Here is a 21,805-nt window from a genome sequence, read left to right as displayed (position 1 = left end):
AAAATTTAACTTGTAAGAGTATACCTTTAAATAATACAAGGCATAATCTACAAAATAATGTAAGACAATATTCATTTTCTTACCCCTTGTGAATAACTAAAAAATAGAAAAACGTTATGATATCAACAACCATCAAACTCAAATAACAATAATTAGAACAATGTACCAAATAAATTTCATAAAATAAATACTGTTATAATTTATGATAGCTGCCAAACAAATATATCATGTAGTGAAATTATAATTAACAATATTAATAAGTTATAATTAACATGATGATTATTTCTTGCTTAAAATAATTGTCTACAGTACCCAAGATATTGTTATCTTACAGCTCTCTCGATTGTTTTTTTATTTCATCATTCATATTTGCAGTCAAAGGTTATAACTATACAAATATAATTTTAGTTCTTTTAATGTATATGAAAATATACTCAAACTAAATGATTTTACTTTGAAACTTTAAGAGAATGTTTAACTAACATTAAATGTCTTTACTTAAGCTGCACGTGAAATTACATGATAAGGATTGTGATACACAGAAATATACTATACATTTGAGTTTAGATAAAAATGAATAATAATATGAAAGTCAATTTTTTTGAAGTCAAAATAATATTGTCTCAACTTCAAAGATTTTAATTTAGTATTTATACTAACTCAATAGATACCACAAAAATTGAAAATTAAATCAATTAAATAATTATTTCATATTCCACTTTCGAACTCACAATATCCACTGCCCAAGCGGACGCCATAATAAATAATTGAATTTTTAATATTCCGAGTCGTTTGATGTGCAAGATACAACTAAAATACCAGAAAGTTCCGGTCGGATTCCGTATGTAAGTCGTACCTACATGACTAGCCTAGTGCTCTCTGCACCTGCAGTCCAACCCGTTGAACACCGACATTTTTTTATATTATTATTAATTTATGTTGTAGTAACTGGATCAATTTGGTCGACGTCAATACAGGAGTAACAATGTGGTATACCAATAATAATTAGTAAGTTGATCATTATTATACAAAAATAATTTAGTCGCTAACGAATGTAAATCACTAATTCATCAACATTAGTGTGATGATGATTTGACAATTTTCCGCATCTATTTCGCGTGTCTGTTCGTTTCATGAAATCGTTAGAAATTTCATCTGGTTCACGAAATGGAACTACATTTTGTGTATCGCTCCATCGCGTAATTATACCTATACACAATGAACGAATTTTCAAAAACGGACACGGAAATTTAGTAGTACGGAAGTACCTACCTACCGACGGAACTTGTTTCGTAATCCGTACATCCGCGATCCACATAAACGAATCAAAATTTTAAGAATTGAAAATACTTGATTATAAGAAATAAGTACCTAAATAATATAATAATTATAGATAATATACATTATGATATATAGTTAACTACGAGTATTAAAATTTATATGGAAATTAATTATTTTTGTATCGACTGTATCGTATGTTTCGTTGTATGGATATATTTATATTTCGGAATAAGTTTTTTTACTACTTACTAAATTTCCGCGTCGACTCGGTGAAAAATTACCCATGCTGTGTAGTGTGTACTTAATACTTATAACTATCTAAATATGTTTTACATCGTTGTCAAATTAAACAATGCTATTGGATTTATCCTATCGTAAATTCCATTAAATTACACGTACCTTTAACATTTGGGCGCTTGAAATATAAAATACAGGTGTCTGGTCTATAATTTTATGCGACAATTGACCGTACATCGTACATCATTTACATCGCACATTGCCTTATACTAATATATATATATAAAGATAATGATACGTACGGTATTTATAAAATGTAAATCCATTTCACGAATCTTATCAAATTGCCATCAATCCATTTCACGCAATTGATAAGAACACGATACAGATGATAAATATTATATACATAAATCTTATAACCTTTTACATAGGTCTATGATTATATAATAATATTATTTCAGCGCGATGCCCTTTTTACAATACCATGCCATACTACCTGCAAAATCATTGGATAGCAGAGCTATGAACAGGACTATAGACTTTTCGTCTTCGAATCGAATAGATTATCTTAAGTTGAAACACAGGGAGTATTTTCAGGTACTAACTAAAATATTATAGATTTTTTACAAAATAGTCTAAATGTATTAATCTTAATTTTTTCCTATAGGTGGTTATTTTTTAATTTAAAAATATGTTTTAGGGCAATTGTATTGAAGAATGGGAATCCGATTTCGACACTGTTTTAGCCAATTTGGTTGAAACATAGGACACAACTTTCATACGTAAACAGGATATTACATCTGCATCTGCAAATCTTTTAAGGTACCTACTTGACTCATTCTAAATTAAAGTAAAACTAAATTTATTTTTATTTTAATAAAGTAAAAATTTATCATATTTAAAAATGTAATAAAGTGGTATGGGATATGATATTTACTTAATTTGTATTTAAATTTTTTCAAAATAATACATTGGGTGTACGTAGACTTAAAAAATCAAAAAATGTGGTTTAATTTTTAAAATCATTATTATTATCTATGTTAATAAATGATTGTCTTAATATTTTAATTATAAAATTATAAGTCTTTTATAGTATATAAACATCTAGGTATATATTATATATTAAAATAATTATATTATTTTACATTAATAGTCTCTTGTAATTGTAATTTTTTTTTTTTCTAGTGGTTATTTGATGATCGAAATAAATTTCTTTGATGGAATCTATTTATTAGCAACAACAAACATCGTAATGTTTTATGAAGAATGAAAATTTCAATTGACACACTAATCAGAAACAACTGATTCATTTTTATAATCTTCTCTAATTTAAAATTTATTAATTATAAACCAGTTTTTTTAATCATACTTTTTTTAAACCTAAATACATGCAGTTTTAAAGTTTAATTATTATGAACAAAAATTTAATATTATAATTTCTTAATAAATAAATACTTTTATATATTATTATTATTAGTAATATTTATTTTATAATGCTTTCTATGTAAATATTTAATTTATTTAAGACATGTACTCTATTTTATATAAATAGTAACTTCAACGGCTACTTGTGCATTAGGATGTGCCATTACTTAATGGAAGGCTACTGATGGATAATTCAATGTTTTTGATGAAAGGGTATTGCCTGACTGCTGGGTTATATCTCATGTTGAACAAAGTATTCATCATATTAAGATCAATATATTATTGTTACTTATCAACATACCAATATTAGAAAACATCAAGTATTCCTAATATATTTAAAAGACCAACCAAATTTTTCGATTTGAACTGTTAATATATTAAAAGCTGAATTATCCAGCTTCGCTCGTGTGTGGTTTGTGCTTTCTCAAAATTTCACTTAATTTTATCATGTGCTAAATAGTAATAATAGCGTCTCCATAAACACTAAATTGTTTGTGTTTGAGTACTTGTATGTGAGTTTATGAAGTTCTTGCTATGGGAAAATGCATAGATAACCTTATTAGTGTTGATAGCATATGACACCTGTACTATTGATAGAATTAAGGTAAAAAGAATATAGGTATTAACCTGATGTTGTTAAACAGAAAAGAACTATAAGACATAGAAATGACTTAAACGGCAGACATAATAATTTATACAAGTACCAATATTACAGTCAATGAATATATCTATAATGGCACATATCCAAAATAACGTGTACATTATCAACCAGCATCTTTGCAACATATACAACTTGAAACAAAGCCTAATGTATTATAAATTTAATAAAAATAAGAATATTAGATGCTTATATAAACTGTGCTAGTGTAGCTATAACCACTGACACAAATCCAAGAAATTTTTAAATTTTTGAGATTGTGTGACTTTGACAGTCTGATACTATCACACTAGCTACACGGCTAAATATCTATGTTATTGAATCATTGACGTAAGCATCGGTTGTGGATACCAAATGTTTCACCTTACATTTTAATCAAACAGTCAATTCAAACTCTTGGCCGTTCTACAGTGTTTGAATCAAAAAACGTTTTCAACACAGCACAAGCGGTTCCAAATCGAGTAAGGGGGCTACGTCTTAATATGACGCTAACAGCTATTTCCGTTTTTTGTTTCATATTTCGAAGTACATAGTCCCAAGTCAAATCGATTCGTCGGCGAACGAATTCGCAGTCATAGTGATTCGAGGACACAGTTTTTGGAGTAACGCCAATAACGGAGACACGCTGTAATGAGATTCAAACATTTATGCCGTTTGAAACCCAAACGTCTAAACGGCTATACAGACATACAGTGGACGATAAGTTGGTAAGTAGTACAACACGAAACAGACAACAGTGCAAAGGACCGACTCAAAAAATTGAACGGAAACGGAGTACGGTCGAATAGTGAATACTCGACGTCGTTTATCAGTGTACCGTTCTCTTATCGCGTTCACGAAATAATAATCATGATAACAGATAAGAATGTTTGTGGACCGTGACAAATGGTAATCGTTAAGCGAACGTGTACCGGTATCGGCGGTATCGTCGCCAAAAGAAATAATTTTTTTAAGACATTCAATTGTATAAACGTAATAATTGTATTTTTAAACGTAGTTATGTTGATCCTAGAAAAAATAATAATTATTTAACAAAAAAAAACCCAACTTCGGTAAAATACATATAAAAAAAAAATAAATAAAAATTTGAAATAGATAAAACTACCTACATATAATAAACTAAACAGAAAAAATTAATTCATAATTATTATTCTAAGTATTAATAAATTAACATTAAATTTTGTTGTAGTCGGGTGCCGTCGTTAGTTGAACAACAATGATGTGTTATACTTTAAATAACCCAACTAACATTACGTTGTATTCTATTAAAATAATGGGTATAGGTATTCGTTGATTTGAGAAATTGTTATAAGTTATTAAAAAATATGGTTTTGTATAATTGGTCGGCCATTTTATTTTATTTTCTTTCTGCATTATGGTGACGACGTTCTATTAATAAGTATGGTGATTGAGATTTTTCTTTGATAGCCCATATTTAAGTTTAGTAAGGCCGTTTCTTACTTTATTTATTAGTTATCATTTGTTACTATATCTGTATATATAAAGAGACTTGTCCTGGGTGATTCATCATCGCCTAGCCGGAACTGCTGAAGCTATGGATATGAAATTTTCAGTAAATGTACTTATTACTATGTATAGGCGCACTAAGAAAGAATTTTTCGAAATTCGCATTTTAAAGGATAAAAAGAGCATAAAATAGTTAATTTTTAATTATCGGTGGGTGAAGTTCGCGGTACGGCAGCCGTCGCCGACACCGCGCACTACCGCGCCACCGACATGCTTAATACCGAACCGAAAATAAACCGAACGACGAGCAGATAATATATAGATAAGTCTCGGATACTCAAAACTTTATGGATAACACATTATATTATTAATTTCGATTTTAAAATAACACGGTGTCATGTGTCATTTATGATTCTATTATAACTCTTGCCATAATCGACGACGCTCACAGGCTTTTCCAACAGGAGTAGTAGTGGGGGTAGGCAGTGCCGAAAATACTGTTTATAAAGAGGTATTGAGATGAACAAAATATGTCAATATAAATATTGATGGGTTTTTAATTTTATTAACACCATAATGTATATAATAATGTTACAATAATAATAAGAAGTAAAAATAGTAATAATAAGAATAATACTAATAATAGTAATAACATTGATTATAGAATTTCTATAATCAATGATAATAATAATTATAATAATACGTAAAACATTTTTTTCAATTATAGAAAGTTATAATTTTTTGGGTATATTTTATTTCAACATTTTGTCAATTAGAATTGTATTTTACAATTTGTCTTCAAAATATTAAAATAAAGTAATTTTTTGCCGACTTCTGATTTTTACAATATATGAGCAACCTAGGATCAACATATCTAAAAGCAGCCCGTAATAAATATAAAAACTGATAAAATAAAAGTTATAGTAGGTTACACAAAAAACTGTACACGGGAGAAGCCGGTTATTCAGCTTGTATATTATTATATATACGTTTTAATCGTAGTATTATTATTATTGTTCAACTAATAAGGCACCCGACTACAACACAATTTAATGTTAATTTATTAATACTTAGAATAGTCATGAATTAATTTTCTGTTTCGTTTATTATATGTAAGTAGTTTTATCTATTCCAAATGTTTTCATTTATTTTTTTTATATGTATTTTACCGAAGTTGGGTTTTTTTTGTTAAATAATTTTTTTTATTTTTGTTATTATTTTTGTAGACCCCTTAAACGAGCCAATTCATTTAATGAATTTTCATCGTGAGGATGTTTCAATAACTTACAAGGGTTTAAGTTACTTATAGCCAAACCATCTAAGGATCTTACTCGACTTATTGCCATGTAAGCCTGTCCTTTGGCAGTTTATCACCGAGATCTATGACGGCACGATCTAAGGTTGTTCCTTGTAATTTATGAATTGTTACAGCCCAGCATAATAGTAGCGGCAACATCTTTCTCTCTATTTTGCCAAAGCCCCTAAGTCCATCGTATTCCGTATATATAATATTTATTTATATAAACTCGTATACGGTATATAAATGAACTGGGTTTCCCTAATGGTTTTTATTTGTCGCTGTATCATAGCACCGGTGACCACGATCGTTATCTGTTAATAACGGGCGGAGCAAGACGTACGGGTAACCGGCGACGACGATCGTTATCTATTAATAACGGGTACGGCCGCGGCAGTCATATAAAAAAGAATTCCACCTCTCATGAGTCATGACTATAAAACCGAGCTAAGAACACTCTCGTAAGCTCACAGATTATTTTACTTTTTGTTTCATCAAAATCGATTCATTAGTTTGGGCGCTAGGTGGGAACATACATACATTACACCTAAACACATTACCCTACTTCTTCCGCAGTCGGGTAAAAAAACAAAATTAACAAATTAACTTAAGATATATGTTTAGCCACGAGGCTCCTACAATTCAGTGGTCGGCCTCGATGACTACACCACCGAAAGAATAAATATGATTAATCGTGGAGAATTGCCTAATGAGAGGTGACCACACAAAATATAAACATCCGAGCCGTACTTAACGTATTTAAGACAAAATATAATATTACAACACGTGAATTAAATTATCACCGACGACGAAGTGTTTACACAACAATAATTGATATTAGGATAAATGATGTTACAATTACAATCACTATCGTCGTGATGATAATATAATAATAATAATAATAATAATAATAATACTCGAACAAACACGATATAAAAAAAATCGTGGTACAATTTGCATAATAATATGATATATGTATAAAAAGATAACAGTATTTACGTGACTCCCGTTCCAATACAGATATTGCCGTTGGCAGGTGATCAATTGACGGCGACAGTCAGGCCACTGGTCGGCTGTTTCTTCTTCCTGTGCGCGACGGCACAACAACGGGCAACCAAAACAATGATAATAAATTGATAGCAAATGGCACTTACAATTTACACATGCCGGCCGATCGTTACACAACGGAAATCGCGATATAATATTATATTAATTCAGCGATGATCGGGACGACAATGCATCAGTACAAAACGAAGACCGCAAGACACAATGTATATATATTATATATATTTAGGTTTAACGGAGTGCGGAGACCGCGACAACGATATATATATATATGGCTCGGAACGCGAGACGGTTAAACGTTTTAAGTTACAAGCAAAAATGCAACACACAAAAAAAACCGAACTAGTAGGAGAAGGACGAGTCTAAAGCTAGCGCACACTTAGACAATTTACAAAATTCACAAGACGATCCGAGTCTGAGGCGGCAACGTGACGACAGCTTGTTACCTCAAAAGCGTCGCACGGAGGAGTGTCTTTTCTTCATGTCGGTGGCTCCGACATCACCAAAAATATGCTATCCGAAATTAGTGGCCATTGACAGTATATCACGTGAGGTAGGGCAATATCTTGTACATAATCTTTACGGATTTTATATTTCCGTAAAGATATTTGATTATGAGTGCCGTTGACCTACTAATCCGACATTACTATCGGGCAATCGATCTCAAAATAATATACGTATCATAAGGGCTATCGACTTCAGAGGAGAGGAGTCGCGATTAGGGCCATAAAATCTATTTTGAATTTATCGCACCCGATAACTTGCGCGAACAATGTAAATATAGTTGACAAGCTGAATAACCCGGCTTCGCCCGTGTACAGTTTTTTTTGTGTAACATACTATAACTTTTATTTTATCAGTTTTTATATTTATTACGGGCTGCTTTTAGATATGTTGTCATGTTGATCCTAGGCAGAGGCGGAACTAAGATTTTTTACACCCGGGGAAAATATTAAAATTACGCCCAATCATAGACCAGGACTAAAATATCTTTCCCTACGATTGTTTTCTAATAACTGGAATTCAAATTACAAACGTACTACATTCTTATTGACTTTTAAACACATATTAATGTTAACTAACACAGTTAAAAATATCGAGCTAGTTCTTACTCATAGAATCATGTTATTGCTTGTGTTACAATAATTAAACTAAATAAAAGTTATTCTGATTTTTACATTGCTATTTGCTAACTATTAAATTTATTAATAATAAACTTGTTTAATTCAATGAAAGAACCTTTTAATTTAAAAAATTGTTCATTCAAATAATTCTTACAAAAAAAAAAAAAAAAAATTAATGCTGTTAAAAAAAGATGTATGATTAATATATAAAAAATGAATTTATTATTGTCCATAGAATAGATTTTATAAGAAAAAAATATGTTGAAAATAATCAAATTTTAATTATTGACTGTTTTGTATAAAAATGCTTTTGTTGTTTTAGTTCTATACGCCTCAATTATAATAGACCTTTTGGTGAAATATAAAATCTCTTATTTTGATAAAGGTACACAATTAAGACCAATAAAAAATTAAATTAAATTAAACAATTTATAAAAGTAAAAATAAAAACAAAACATTGAAAACCAAATATTTTTTTTTAAAACATAAACAAATGTATAAACATCTTGGTAAATATTATAATGCATAATATTATACAATATTAACTTAATTTTTAATATACCTACAGATATACGTAATGTATCGTACGTTGTAGGCATAAGTAATTTTAATGTAAACACAGCATAAAATATCAATACATGCACCTAGTTTAACTCAGAATCTTAATAATTATAGAACCTATATACCAGTACATGTATACTTATACGAATTTATTCATAATCTTACCGTTAAATAGATGTCTAAATCTCTAGAGTCTAGATCGATGATCAAAATGACGAATCTGGATTATTAATATAATATTACAATATTAAAAAATATGCACAAAAACGACAACACAGTAAAATTACATAGGTACAAAATATAAATGAAAAATGACAGAATAATGCATTTATCACTGGAAATTAATTTTGTGTTATTTTTGTCAATGTCGTCGTTGTTCGTCGACGATAGTCGATAACGATCATACTTATTGTTTAAAATATATGTTTATATTTAATTTTTATTATTTGTCCGTCTCTATATGTAATATGTGCCGTCGATGTACGCCGATTGCGCAGCTATACGTGCTTCAATAAATAATAATTAATAATAGAATGATGATTATTTTACGCTGTGTATGATTTTATTTAATATTTTTTAGTGATGGGCACAACCGACTAGTTTTGACTATCGATAGTTTGAATAACTACCAAGTGATTTATCTATCGAATAGATATTATTATTCGTCGATTGTTATTAAAACCATCGAATGAATTACTCGATGGTTTTCATTCGTTAGTGGAAACCGACTAATTTTGACTACCGGTATTTTTAAACTATCGATAGTTTGAAAAACTACCGAGTGTTTTTTTTGATCGAATAGATATTTTAAATATTATTAAGCATTGTATATTTTGTATAGAATCGTATTATGACTTATGAGAAGAAAATTGAGGGTTAGTATATTTTAGGTAACTTTGTGATTGGTAAAATATGAGGATTTAATAATATTAACTGTTAATACACTTTCGCTATGTGTGATTTGTAATAGAAGGACAGTGGATAATATACTTAAACACTATAAAAGTATAAATTTTATCCAAACCAACTGGCTAGAGCTTTAACTAAAGAAAGGAAACAAAATATTTATTTTTTAAAATTTTTATTAATATGTAATCAAAATTTCATAGGATTCAAATATGCTACAACAATTAAAAATATCCGTCCAAGGACTAGGAGTCAGGATTAGGTATATTGCCACATTGGTACAAGTTGAAATGTATTATGCAGCAAGCAGGTTGTCATTGTCCATCCTATGTTTCATACTTACCTTATCTCAGCTATAAATATATATATGTATTAAATATCTAAAAATTGCAAATTTATGAGCCAAGATAATTACTTAAAACCTTGTTCCAGACATATTTTTAAAATAAATATTAAAACCAAGGACCTAATCTCTTATATGACCTTCCAGAGGTAAAATGTGTTGAATCTTCAAACCAGTTGAATATTGTTTCTGCAAAATAAATAAATAAATAAATGTCTATTTCAAACTATAACAAAATTAAATAAAATATATTTCTTCATTTTTAAATTATAAATCATATTCCTTTTTACCTTTTCAAATACTTTGTCACTAATTTCATATCACAATTTGTTGTATTAAAGATTAAACTTACATATTTTTGTTTAAAAATATTAATGAATCTAAATTTTTAGGCAATAACCTATTGCGCCGAGCGCTTAGTATTTGCCCTGCTTTTGAAAAAACCGAGGTTGCTGGAACAATGGAATACTTAAGCGCAATGTCACTCAGTGGAGCTAATACAACCTTGTGTTCATTCCAAAACTTAGCCACATTGCTCTTAAAATCTTGATGAGGCATACTTATGTACTGCCTCATTAAGGATGTAGCACTACTTGTTTTCGTTGTTTGTGATTGAACATTTGTCACTCTAGATTGCAAAAAACTCCACACATTATCGACTTCTTCATTTCCATCAACTTCTTGTGTAGCTTGTTCTGTAAATAAGTAGGTATAATATGATTACTTAGTATAAGTATTAAAAAATTTTAAAATTTAAAATTGCATTTTTTCTAAAAAAAGATTTAATCAAATTACATTTTAGACTTATAATATTTTTATTGAAATGTATTAAAGATGGAACACATTTGGTATATATTTTCATTTTATAAGCTATTTATTTTTCCATAAAGTTATACTAAAATAATATAAAATAATAATACTATCTAATTAGTAATTTTACCTTAAAGATTTTATAACAAATAATTTTAATTTAATATTTACCAGTGTTTGATACATTTTTAATCAAAGCAGCCGTTTCAGTAATCAAAACTGCCTCTGTATCGTTAGCATTCTGCTCCAATCCAAAGGCAACTTTCTGAAATCTTGGGTCTAACAATGTGGCTCTAGAAAAATGCGGTGTCAATCCTTGTTTTTCTATACTCTCAAAACGCTTAGCAGTTTTGTCTATCAGTCTCTGTTTTATAAAACTTCCCAGTAGCGTTGATGGATTTTTTGAACCTAATGACATTTGCAAACCTATAAATAATAAATAATAAATAATATTTAATATAAAATATAAATATTAAATTATACACAGAAAAATCAATTAATTAGTAATTACCTCGTATTAATGGAATAACTGTTGAGATAGTGGGATATTGTTCAGCAGAGAGCTCAACAGTTACTTTATCAAATGGCCTTAATAATGGTACAACATCATCAATTATACTCCATTCATCGGAACTTAGATGACATGGAGCATCTTTTAATGTTATCATAACAATAGTTAGAGGTTCTTTTAGTTTTATAAGTCTTTCCAACATGAAAAATGTGTTATTCCACCAAGTACGTATATCTTGGTTTAATTTTAGCACTGTTTCAAAACCAAGCTGCTGTTGTTTATTCATCAACATTCTGTTAGCAACTTCGCTTCTCTTAAAAAATCCAACAATGGCTCGACACTTCTTTAGTAGATTTTTTAAATCATTTTCATTTGCATTAGTACTTGGTCTAGTCTCTTCATTGTCAGACAACAGTAGAGACTGTTGAACAATTAAATTGAGTTTATGTGCAGTACAAGGCACATGACTTAAATTCATAAGCCTAACTGCAGCTTTAATATTCGGTCCGCCATCGGTTACCACAGCAAAAACTTTATTTAAAACATTCCATTTGTTCAATTCCTCTGTCATAAGGTCACAAATATTAACAGCAGTATGGCTGCATTCCAATTTTTTGGTGCATAGAACCAAAGCTTTTAACTGTGTTTGGATGAGAAAATGAACAGTCATAGTTATATACGAGTCGGTGTTTATTGACGTCCAAATATCAGTAGTGATCGCTACGTCTCTAGCATTATTAAGCATAGTTTCAACTTTATGTTGAACAGCCAAATACATTTTTGGAATTATTGTTCTTCCAAGTGTTTGTCTACTAGGAATTTCATATCTGAAATAAGTAAACAATAATTAAAAATAATAGGAAAATTGAAGTTTTTTTTATTATTTAATTATTATTTGGAGTCCAAGAGCTGGATCATATTGCGAAATCCTGAGTTTTCAACAATAGACAGTGGTTGTAGGTCTTCGGCTATCATTTTCACAATAGCTTCAATGCTTCATGGAATGCTGTCACTTGGCTTTCTGATGGTGTACCAAATCTTAAAAGAAATATAAATTGTGATATAGGCATCTATTGAGATAAAATGCTAGACTTAAGAATTCAAAAATTATGAACTCTGTACTACTATACTCGGACTCATCATATAAGAGTAACCTCAAGCGATAGGCTTGAGCACACTGCCAGGGGCATGGCTAAAACAAAGCAGGCATACAGGCAGTCGACAAAGTAGGTTGACAGACTGCTGCTCGACAAAAACTGGTCGCTGCCTGAAGTTACTTTTATATGAGAGTATGAGACAGAGTATAAAGATAAACCTTGAAAATGCTTAGTACATAAATACATGCTATCAATGAAATTAAAAATTTAAACATTATATGAAAAACTACTACAACAATTAAATGTAATAACTTGCAATAATATTAATTACAAACTTAAAATGTTAACCATTGAAAAAGGTTTATGAAAAAACTAAGATAGTAGTACTGTAGGCAACTAAAAGGAAAACATAATCTGCCTCTTTTTATATTTTATTTAACAAAAAAAACTATGTTGCATACGTCTACACATATCGCAGTGTGGCGGAGAACTGACTACGGCCGACGGGCGACGACAGTAAAACATATAATAATAATTATTGACAAATATATATAAATAGCAAAATATTACCCGTCGTCGGGTCGCCTCACACACACACGCCGTACACAATATAAAATTATATAATATAAAAGTGGATGTGGGGTCGCTCGGTCGTCAATGCGATAAGCCCGCGACGATTACCGACTAGCGTCCCACAGCCATGTATAGAAAATAATTAAATAATTAAATAATATAAATCATACAGTACATAGTAATAGTAATAATAAAGTTACTTCCTTTTATTTTGAAATACTTAGTGCTTATGATGCCGATAAGCCATACTCTAAGATTTTTGGTTTTTATAATAGTTTGGTACTTAATAGCAAACAAAAGAGAGTTTTCTCTTAACAAATAATTGCACTCCAAACCAGTTGGATAATAATCAAACCTGTAAACTAAAAAATTTAATTTAAGAATTGTAAATAATTGCCAAATAGTAAATACATAATATCCAATTGCTATAATTTGTACTACTCAGTACTCACTACTGACTGCTGGATAAGCCACATACATATAAAATATATCGTAATATATAATAGGTACAAGTATATAAATTATAAATATAAATAAATGCCAACATATACAATTAAATTAAATTGTAAAACATATACTGAAATCTAGTTTGTTTTAATAGTATAAAATTAACATATATACAAATTAATAGTGTTATTAACATGACATTCTGAAAATTTATTATTAGAAATTAATATTATAGTTTATAATCTTACCTGTCAGACAAAAATAATTGTTTGTGTTTTTTGCCACTTTCAACATAATTATTGGTCACAGTTACTGAACTACTATAAGGCGGAACACTTGCAGATTGTGAATGTTCCCCTGATATTCCTATTTAAAAAATAAAAATAAAAATTACAATATTATTTTAGTTAACTTGTTGCGTCCCTTATGTCAACGTCGATTCATATATCAACGTAGAAATAGAAATACTAATGTTTGCAAGTTAAAAGATTAAGTCTTTATTTAATACAATGAACTCGTACAAGAATACAATAATTATATAAGCACAAGATGGAATGAGTGGTGTTACGACCTGCCTCTGAAATACTGATAGACGAGACCGTGAGTGGTGTTACAACCTGCCTCTGAGCGTCTCGAATATCCCTAACCGTCTGCTGAGCTCTGGCCCCGGTCTCCCTTATATATGGTTAACCGTCAAGAGTGGTAACTGGGGAGGTGGCGACTTCCGATGACCTAAAGGAGCTCTCTAAATTAAATGTATTATTCAGTTGGGTGCCTTTCCTGCGATTTCATCGATTCTAAGAAATCCAAGACGTGTGATCAAGTCTTAATTGTTATATTAAATAGTTCAATGTTAACACTATCGTTTACTCATCTATTCTGAGAAGTCCAGGACGTGTGATCAAGTCTTAATTATTATATTAAATAACACGATGTGCAAGTGTTCGCCCTATCCGTTGGTGCTACACGGTTTGAATATATTATCCCATCGGTATACGCGTCACCTCTCCGTATAATATATGTGTTAAAATAACACGGTACGTAACAAACTAATGAGATTTTGAAGTAAATACTAAATTATTAATTACTAATTCCACTAGAATCTTTTACTTTCAGGATGTTTTAAAATCTAAATAGGTATCACTTACCAGGTCGATTTGAATCATCTTCGATCTGTTGTTGCAAATTACAGCGGTTTAACACAGTAAAATGTTTTCTTTTTAAATGGTCCAACAGATTAGTAGTTCCATTTGATCGTTTATAGGATTTTTTACAGTGCTTACAAATGGCCTCATCTGAGGTATTTGGGTCTCTAATAAAATGCTTCCAAGCGATTGAACTATTCGACTTTGGGATCGACATTTCAAAGATAACTTGACAAAAATAAAAAACTAAAAAACAAACCACGATAGTCGAATGACTCGAATCTCAAATGACAAATTGATGAGTATATCGAAATTAATCAAATCAAAATTATCATAATTATTGATAATATTTGGTAATTGATAAGCGCTGTTTTCAATCAATAGTTCAACATATTTTTTATTTTTTTTAGTTCGATTAGTTTTCAATATTTCGATAGTTAGATAGTTTTTCGATAGTCGATTGTTATTGGTCGTGCATTTTTAAACCAATAATATTCGATAGTTTTATAAAACAATCGAATAATTAGATAGTTAAAACTATCGAGTAGTTCGATAGTATTTACTCGGTTGTGCCTATCACTAAATTATTTTTCATTCTTTTAAATATGGCTATTATTATATCATAAACAAATTATGAGAAATAAAAATAGTTTTATAACTTCTAACAATAAACATTAAATAAAGGCCCACAAAAAATTACGCCCACCAAACATTTTACGTCTGGGGATCAATCCCCGGATTCCCCCCCACCCTTAGTTCCTCCACTGATCCTAGGTTGCTCATATATTGTAAAAATCAGAAGTCGGCAAAAAATTATTTTATTTTTATATTTCGAAAATAAATTATATGATACAATTCTAATCGATGAAATGTTGAAATAAAGTATAGGAACCCAAAAAATTATAACTCTGTAGTTGAAAAATATAAACATTAACATAAAAACAAAAACTGAGTTGCATAATATACGAAAACGAGTTATTTTTCAAAAATGATAAGTAAAACACCTTGTGTATGCGTAAACGCTAAAGGCGTTTCACGACTTCACAGCATGCCCCGAATACTACAATAAAAAGTAAAACACTTCACTAATAAGTGTACCTACGTGTTTATTTACTATAGTATAAATTTGAAAGTAAGTATACGTGAAACAGTTCGCCAGTCGTGAATTCGTCATACAAATGAAATAAAAACGCTACACGTGTATGGTGCAAGCGTACGACAGCATGCCTACCTCCACTACTACTGTAGGAAAAACCTGTGCGCGTTGTCGATTATGGAAAAATATAACAGAATCATTATTGACACATGCTACTGTGTTATTTTAAAATCGAAATTAATAATATAATGTGTTATCCATAAAGTTTTGAGTATCCGAGACTTATCTATATATCGGTTCGTCGTTCGGTTTATTTTTGGTTCGGTATTAAACAGGTCGGTGGCGCGGCGGTGGTGACACGGAAGGAGAAATTTGGGCGGCCACGTCTAACCACCGCGCGTCGACAGCTGCCGTACCGCAAACCTCACTCACCGATAATTAAAAATTAACTATTTTATGCTCTTTTTACCCTTTAAAATGCGAATTTCGAAAAATCCTTTCTTAATGCGCCTATACATAGTAATAAGTACATTTACTGAAAATTTCATATCCATAGATTCAGCAGTTCCGGCTAAGCGATGATGAAGTCTTTTTATATAAATAATCATTTATTTTATTTAAATAATAAATTTTTTTACCGATATTACAAGTAAAATTCCTTAGAAAAGAAATGACTGTTATTGTTATTATCGTACAATAGAAATCCATGATAATGAAATCATTGTATACACATAAAGCTAATATGACTTATTCCCTTGTCCTTGTAAATGTTAAACTGGCATTGCAGACGCCAACACTGAACATAGGATACTATAAAACGAGAACCCTTTAACAATACGTTCCTGGTATTGGAGACTCCGAATCGGGAGAACTCTTACATGTTTTTCAGTGTTTAAGAGGTATGATATGTTCAATAAACCCTGTAATTAACTAGCAGTTAATGTCAATCTGTATAATTTATGACAAATATAATATAAGTCAATGAAATGAATAACAAATACCAAAACTATGATAAACAAAAAAGGAATTATATTTTCATTAACCAAAAGTTAAGCCATCATTAAAAATATTCATTCAATAATTACAAAATGACCTCTACCATAACAAAATATAAACAAACATTATAAAAAGTAGAGTTATTTTAGATATTAATGCAAAGCTGAATAATTGCTTCAATAATAATATTTAATGATTAAAATTGTAATGAAATGAAGTAGATTATTAAAAAATATAAGCATTCAATTATATGTAAACTGGATTGTTGATACTAGAAACAAAAAAAATAACAAATCAACTTAGGATGTAAATATAGTTGATAATCATATATTTAATTTAAATAATTTATAGTTATTATCGTACAATAGAAATCCATGATAATGAAATCAATGTATATAGCTAATATGACTTATACCCTTGTCCTTGTGAACGTTAAACCACCAGCTCCGCCGCCACCACCGGATATATACCCTATTCAAAATAACCTTGTCCACTCGACCGACGAAAACTCGTCTGGTTCGCGCATGTCTATTGCCACGGTGGGCGCTGATGTTTGGCGTGCTGCCGCCGCCAAGGTGTATACGAAGTGAATAATAATATCGCACGTGTTCCCTGTTCACGATTTTACGGTACCACAAGTGGTGCAGACGTTCATTCCGCCCGTAACACATCCAAACACAGCGCACGCTCCGTAATTTATAATTTTTTTTTACCTATTATTTTGTGAAATATTCATTAAACATGGCAAGCAGTTCTATTGATGAAGATGCTCAATATGTCCCATCACCAGTTAAAAAACATAAAATGGGAAAAGTGAGTATTATATACAAATAATTTATATATAAATAAGTTATAACTTTTTTTTTTTAAATATCAAAAGTATTTAAATAAAATAGTATTTGATCTCAATTATAAAATATACATCTACCAAGACAGTATTTTTATTAAAACGTATTTTTAAATATTTTTTTTTTTAGCCTATAAATGAGGAAGTAAGAATCCGGATTGTAAATATGTATAAAACTATAGTAATGAACGATACTTGCACCTCCGTGAGACAAATTCGAAAACAAATATCGGAAACATTGGGTGTTGGCGAACGTTCAATCCAGACAATAATTAGAACGTACAAGGAGACAAATACAGTAGCTGCTCCAAAACAGACACGTAACAAAAAATCTTTTCGTGATCTTTTTGATGAATTTGATAAAAGCGCAGTACGCAGGCACGTGCATAGCATTTGGTTTCGTCGTGAAATTCCAACGGTCGATAAAATCCACCAAGCCGTATCAGCCGACAAAAGTTTGCCAGCAATATCGCGTACCAATTTATTTCATCTTTTGAAAGATTTAGATTTCCGGTACAGTAAACGCAGTAAGAACAGTGCTATGACTGAAAAAAATGAAATTGTTGTGTGGCGTAGAATGTATTTGGAATACCTTAAAAAATATCGAGAAGAAGGTCGACATATTTATTTCCTCGACGAAACATGGGTGAATGCTGGCGATTGTACATCGAAAACGTGGGTTGACATAACAGTACAATCTCACCGGGACGCATTCCAAAAAGGTCTATCGACAGGTGCTGTTAATCCCTCGGGTAAGGGCAAACGTCTCATTGTACTCCATATCGGCTCAGAAGATGGGTTTCTACCCGGAGGTTTATTGTGTTTCGAATCCAAAAAAAACACAAATGATTACCATGATGAAATGAACGGGGACATATTTCGTGAGTGGATGGAGGGCATTCTACCTCTACTACAACCGAATTCCGTAATCGTTATGGACAATGCATTCTACCATTCAGTCAAAATCGACAAAGCCCCAACATCCAATACCCGAAAGGCGGATATTATCAAGTGGTTGGAAGATAAAGGAGAAGTGATAAATCACTCAATGATCATCCCTCAACTTCTACTCTTTGTCAAATGTTTGAAGCCACTACATAATAAGTATGTTATTGACGAAATTGCAAAAGTCAATAATCATACAATATTACGACTCCCGCCATATCACTGTGAGCTAAACCCCATTGAGCTGGCTTGGTCATCAGTGAAAAACTATGTCCGTATGAATAATACCACTTACAAGCTTCCAGATGTAAAACAATTATTATTAGAGGGCATAAAACAAGTTGATGCAGAAATGTGGAAAAGTTTTATAAGCCACACCAAAAAGGAAGAAACAAAATTTTATGAAGTCGACAATATCATAGATGAGGTCTTGTCCGCGAAGAAATCAGATAATTTGTTGATGACTATCACCAGAAATACATCATCTGAAATGGATTCAGATAGTGAATAAATTTTTGTAAATATGACCTTAATTTTTGTAAATAACTGTACAATTGTATAAGTAATTTTTGTAAATGTGACTTTAATTTTTGTAAATAACTGTATAAATGTATAAGTAATTTTTGTAAATATGACTTTAATTTTTGTAAATAACTGTATAAATGTATAAGTAATTTTTGTAAATATGACCTTAATTTTTGTAAATAACTGTTTAAAAATAATAACTTTTTAATATTTTAAATATTAATTTTTTTAAATATGAAATTTGTATTTATTTTTTAGCTTTAATTCCCTACTAAAATTACATGTATTGATACCTATTTAGCTTTAATAGTATTTGTATACAATGTAGGCATTGTGTATAACAATAAGGTAAAAGTATAAGAAATAGTAAAGAAAAAACTATTGGTTATAACATTATAGGTAATAATTATTATGATCATATGTATACACGGCTGTGGCTATCGATAGCGACGCGTAAATACCAATACTGTGAAAAACAAAAAAAGAATTATATTTTATTAACCAAACGTTAAGCCATCATTAAAAATATTAATTCAATAATTAAAAAATATCCTTTATTGTAATAAAATATAAACATACAATAACAAATTACAGTTATTCGAGATATTATTGCAAAGCTAAATCTTTCTTTTATAAAAAGATGAATGATGAAATTAGGCAGGAAATCAAGTCGATTATTATAAAATATAAGCATACAATTATATATAGACTGGATTGTTGATACTAGAAACAAAAAAATTAACAAATTAACTTAAGATGTAAATATAGTTGATAATCATTTATTTTATTTAAATAATCAATTATTTTACCGATATTACAAGTAAAATTCTTTAGAAAGGTGATGACTGTTATTGTTATTATCGTACAATAGAAATCCATGATAATGAAATCATTGTATATAGTTAATATGACTTATACCCTTGTCCTTGTAAACGTTAAACTGCCAATGCGGACGCCACCACTGAATATAGGATACTATAAAACGAGAACCCTTGAACCATACGTTCCTGGTATTGTAGACTCCAAATAGATTGATTTCTTGAAAACTTAGCTAATATGACTTATACCCTAGTCCTTTGAGCCTAAAACCGCCAACGCCACCGTTACCACTGAATATAGTATAATATAAAACGAGAACCTTTTAACTATAAGTTCCTGGTATTGGAGACTCCGAATCGGGAGAACTCTTACACGTTTTTCAGTGTTTAAGAGGTATAATATGATCAATAAATTCCGTAATTGTCTTTCCGTTACTGTCAATCAGTATAATTTATGCCAAAAATAATAATTAAAGTCTGGGGAATGAATATCAAATACCAAAAATGTGATTAACAAAAAAAAAATTATATTTTCATTAACCAAACGTTAAGCTCTCATTAAAAACATTAATCCAATGATTACAAAATGAATTTTACTGTAAAAAAAATATAATCAAACATTAAAAAAATTAGATTATAATTATTGAGATATTAATGCAAAGCTAAATTTTCTTCTATAAAGAGATGAATGATTAGTATAGAATGAAATGAAATCGATTATTAAAAAATATAAGCATACAGTTATATTTGATCTGGATTGTTTCAATAGAAAAAAAAAATTAACAAATAAACTCAAGATGTAAATATAGTTTATATAATATATTTTACATTATCCTCTCATCCAAAATCATGATATTGCCCAACTATTATCATTTATTTTGTATTAATTATTTTTAATCGATTTCTTAACTATATTACAAGTAACATTATTTAAAAAAATAATTACCGTTATTGTTATTATCTTACAATAAAATCCATAATAATGAAATCAATGTTTATAGCTAATATGACTTATATTCTAGTCCTTGTGAACATAAAACCACCAACGCCGCCGCCACTACTGGATATAGTATATTATAAAACGAATACCCTTTAACCATACGTTCCTGGTATTGGTGATTTAGAATCGGGTAAACTCTTGAAATTTTAGCTATTATGTTTTATACCCTAGTCCTTTTGAACGTCAAACTGCCAGCGCCGCCGCCACCACTGGTTATAGTATATTATAAAACGACAACCCTTTAACCATACGTTCCTGGTGTTGGATACTCCGAATTGATGAACTCTTAAACGTTTTTCAGTGTTTAAGAGGTATGATATGTTCAATAAATTTTGTTATTGTTAATCAGTATAATTTATGCCAAAAATAATTGAAGAAAGGGAATGTATATCAAACACCAAAATTGTGATAAACAAAATAAAAAATTATATTTTCATTATCCAAACGTTGAGCCCTTATTAAAAAATATTAATCTAATGATTACAAAATGAATTTTATCGTAAAAAAATATAATCAACCTGTTCGAATTCGGTATCTTTTAATTGCCCGCCGGTTCAGATAAACGTACATCTTCCCTACCGCCGCCACAAGACTCCGCTATCGTCTCATAATTATCTCATGTGCGATATAA

General features: G+C 29.9%; 2 protein-coding genes and 1 pseudogene across 2 annotated transcripts; 2 read left to right on the top strand and 1 right to left on the bottom strand.

The window, feature by feature from the left end:
• Positions 1-1,901: 1,901 nt before the first annotated feature.
• On the top strand, positions 1,902-2,898 carry LOC112595346 (annotated as a pseudogene).
• A 7,589-nt stretch (positions 2,899-10,487) lies between these two features.
• Positions 10,488-15,164, bottom strand: LOC112595313 (zinc finger BED domain-containing protein 1-like). The gene is made up of 7 exons (XM_025340458.1): positions 14,951-15,164; positions 14,051-14,168; positions 13,576-13,710; positions 11,686-12,512; positions 11,505-11,600; positions 10,809-11,059; positions 10,488-10,553 (listed from the first exon to the last, which is right to left on the bottom strand). The coding sequence occupies exons 1-7, from the start codon at positions 15,162-15,164 to the stop codon at positions 10,488-10,490; spliced, it is 1,707 nt and encodes a 568-aa protein (XP_025196243.1).
• A 2,616-nt stretch (positions 15,165-17,780) lies between these two features.
• Positions 17,781-19,342, top strand: LOC112595312. Its single transcript, XM_025340457.1, has 2 exons — positions 17,781-17,852; positions 18,017-19,342. The coding sequence occupies exons 1-2, from the start codon at positions 17,781-17,783 to the stop codon at positions 19,340-19,342; spliced, it is 1,398 nt and encodes a 465-aa protein (XP_025196242.1).
• The last annotated feature ends 2,463 nt before the right edge of the window (positions 19,343-21,805 follow it).

This window comes from Melanaphis sacchari, unplaced genomic scaffold (assembly GCF_002803265.2).
Source record: "Melanaphis sacchari strain LSU unplaced genomic scaffold, SCAv2.0 Contig26_pilon_pilon, whole genome shotgun sequence".
Classification (NCBI taxonomy): domain Eukaryota; kingdom Metazoa; phylum Arthropoda; class Insecta; order Hemiptera; family Aphididae; genus Melanaphis; species Melanaphis sacchari.
The sequence above is the reverse complement of the archived record's forward strand: the minus strand, read 5'-3'. Positions and strand labels throughout refer to the sequence as shown.

Excerpts from the sequence above, each read along its gene's own strand:
- LOC112595313 (XM_025340458.1), bottom strand. The coding sequence starts at position 15,164 with ATGTCGATCCCAAAGTCGAATAGTTCAATCGCTTGGAAGCATTTTATT. Across the intron at positions 13,711-14,050 it reads CAATTATTTTTGTCTGACAG|GTTTGATTATTATCCAACTG; the intron begins GTAAGATTATAA and ends TTTAGTTTACAG. Across the intron at positions 11,601-11,685 it reads AGTTATTCCATTAATACGAG|GTTTGCAAATGTCATTAGGT; the intron begins GTAATTACTAAT and ends TATTATTTATAG.
- LOC112595312 (XM_025340457.1), top strand. The coding sequence starts at position 17,781 with ATGGCAAGCAGTTCTATTGATGAAGATGCTCAATATGTCCCATCACCA. Across the intron at positions 17,853-18,016 it reads AAAAACATAAAATGGGAAAA|CCTATAAATGAGGAAGTAAG; the intron begins GTGAGTATTATA and ends TTTTTTTTTTAG.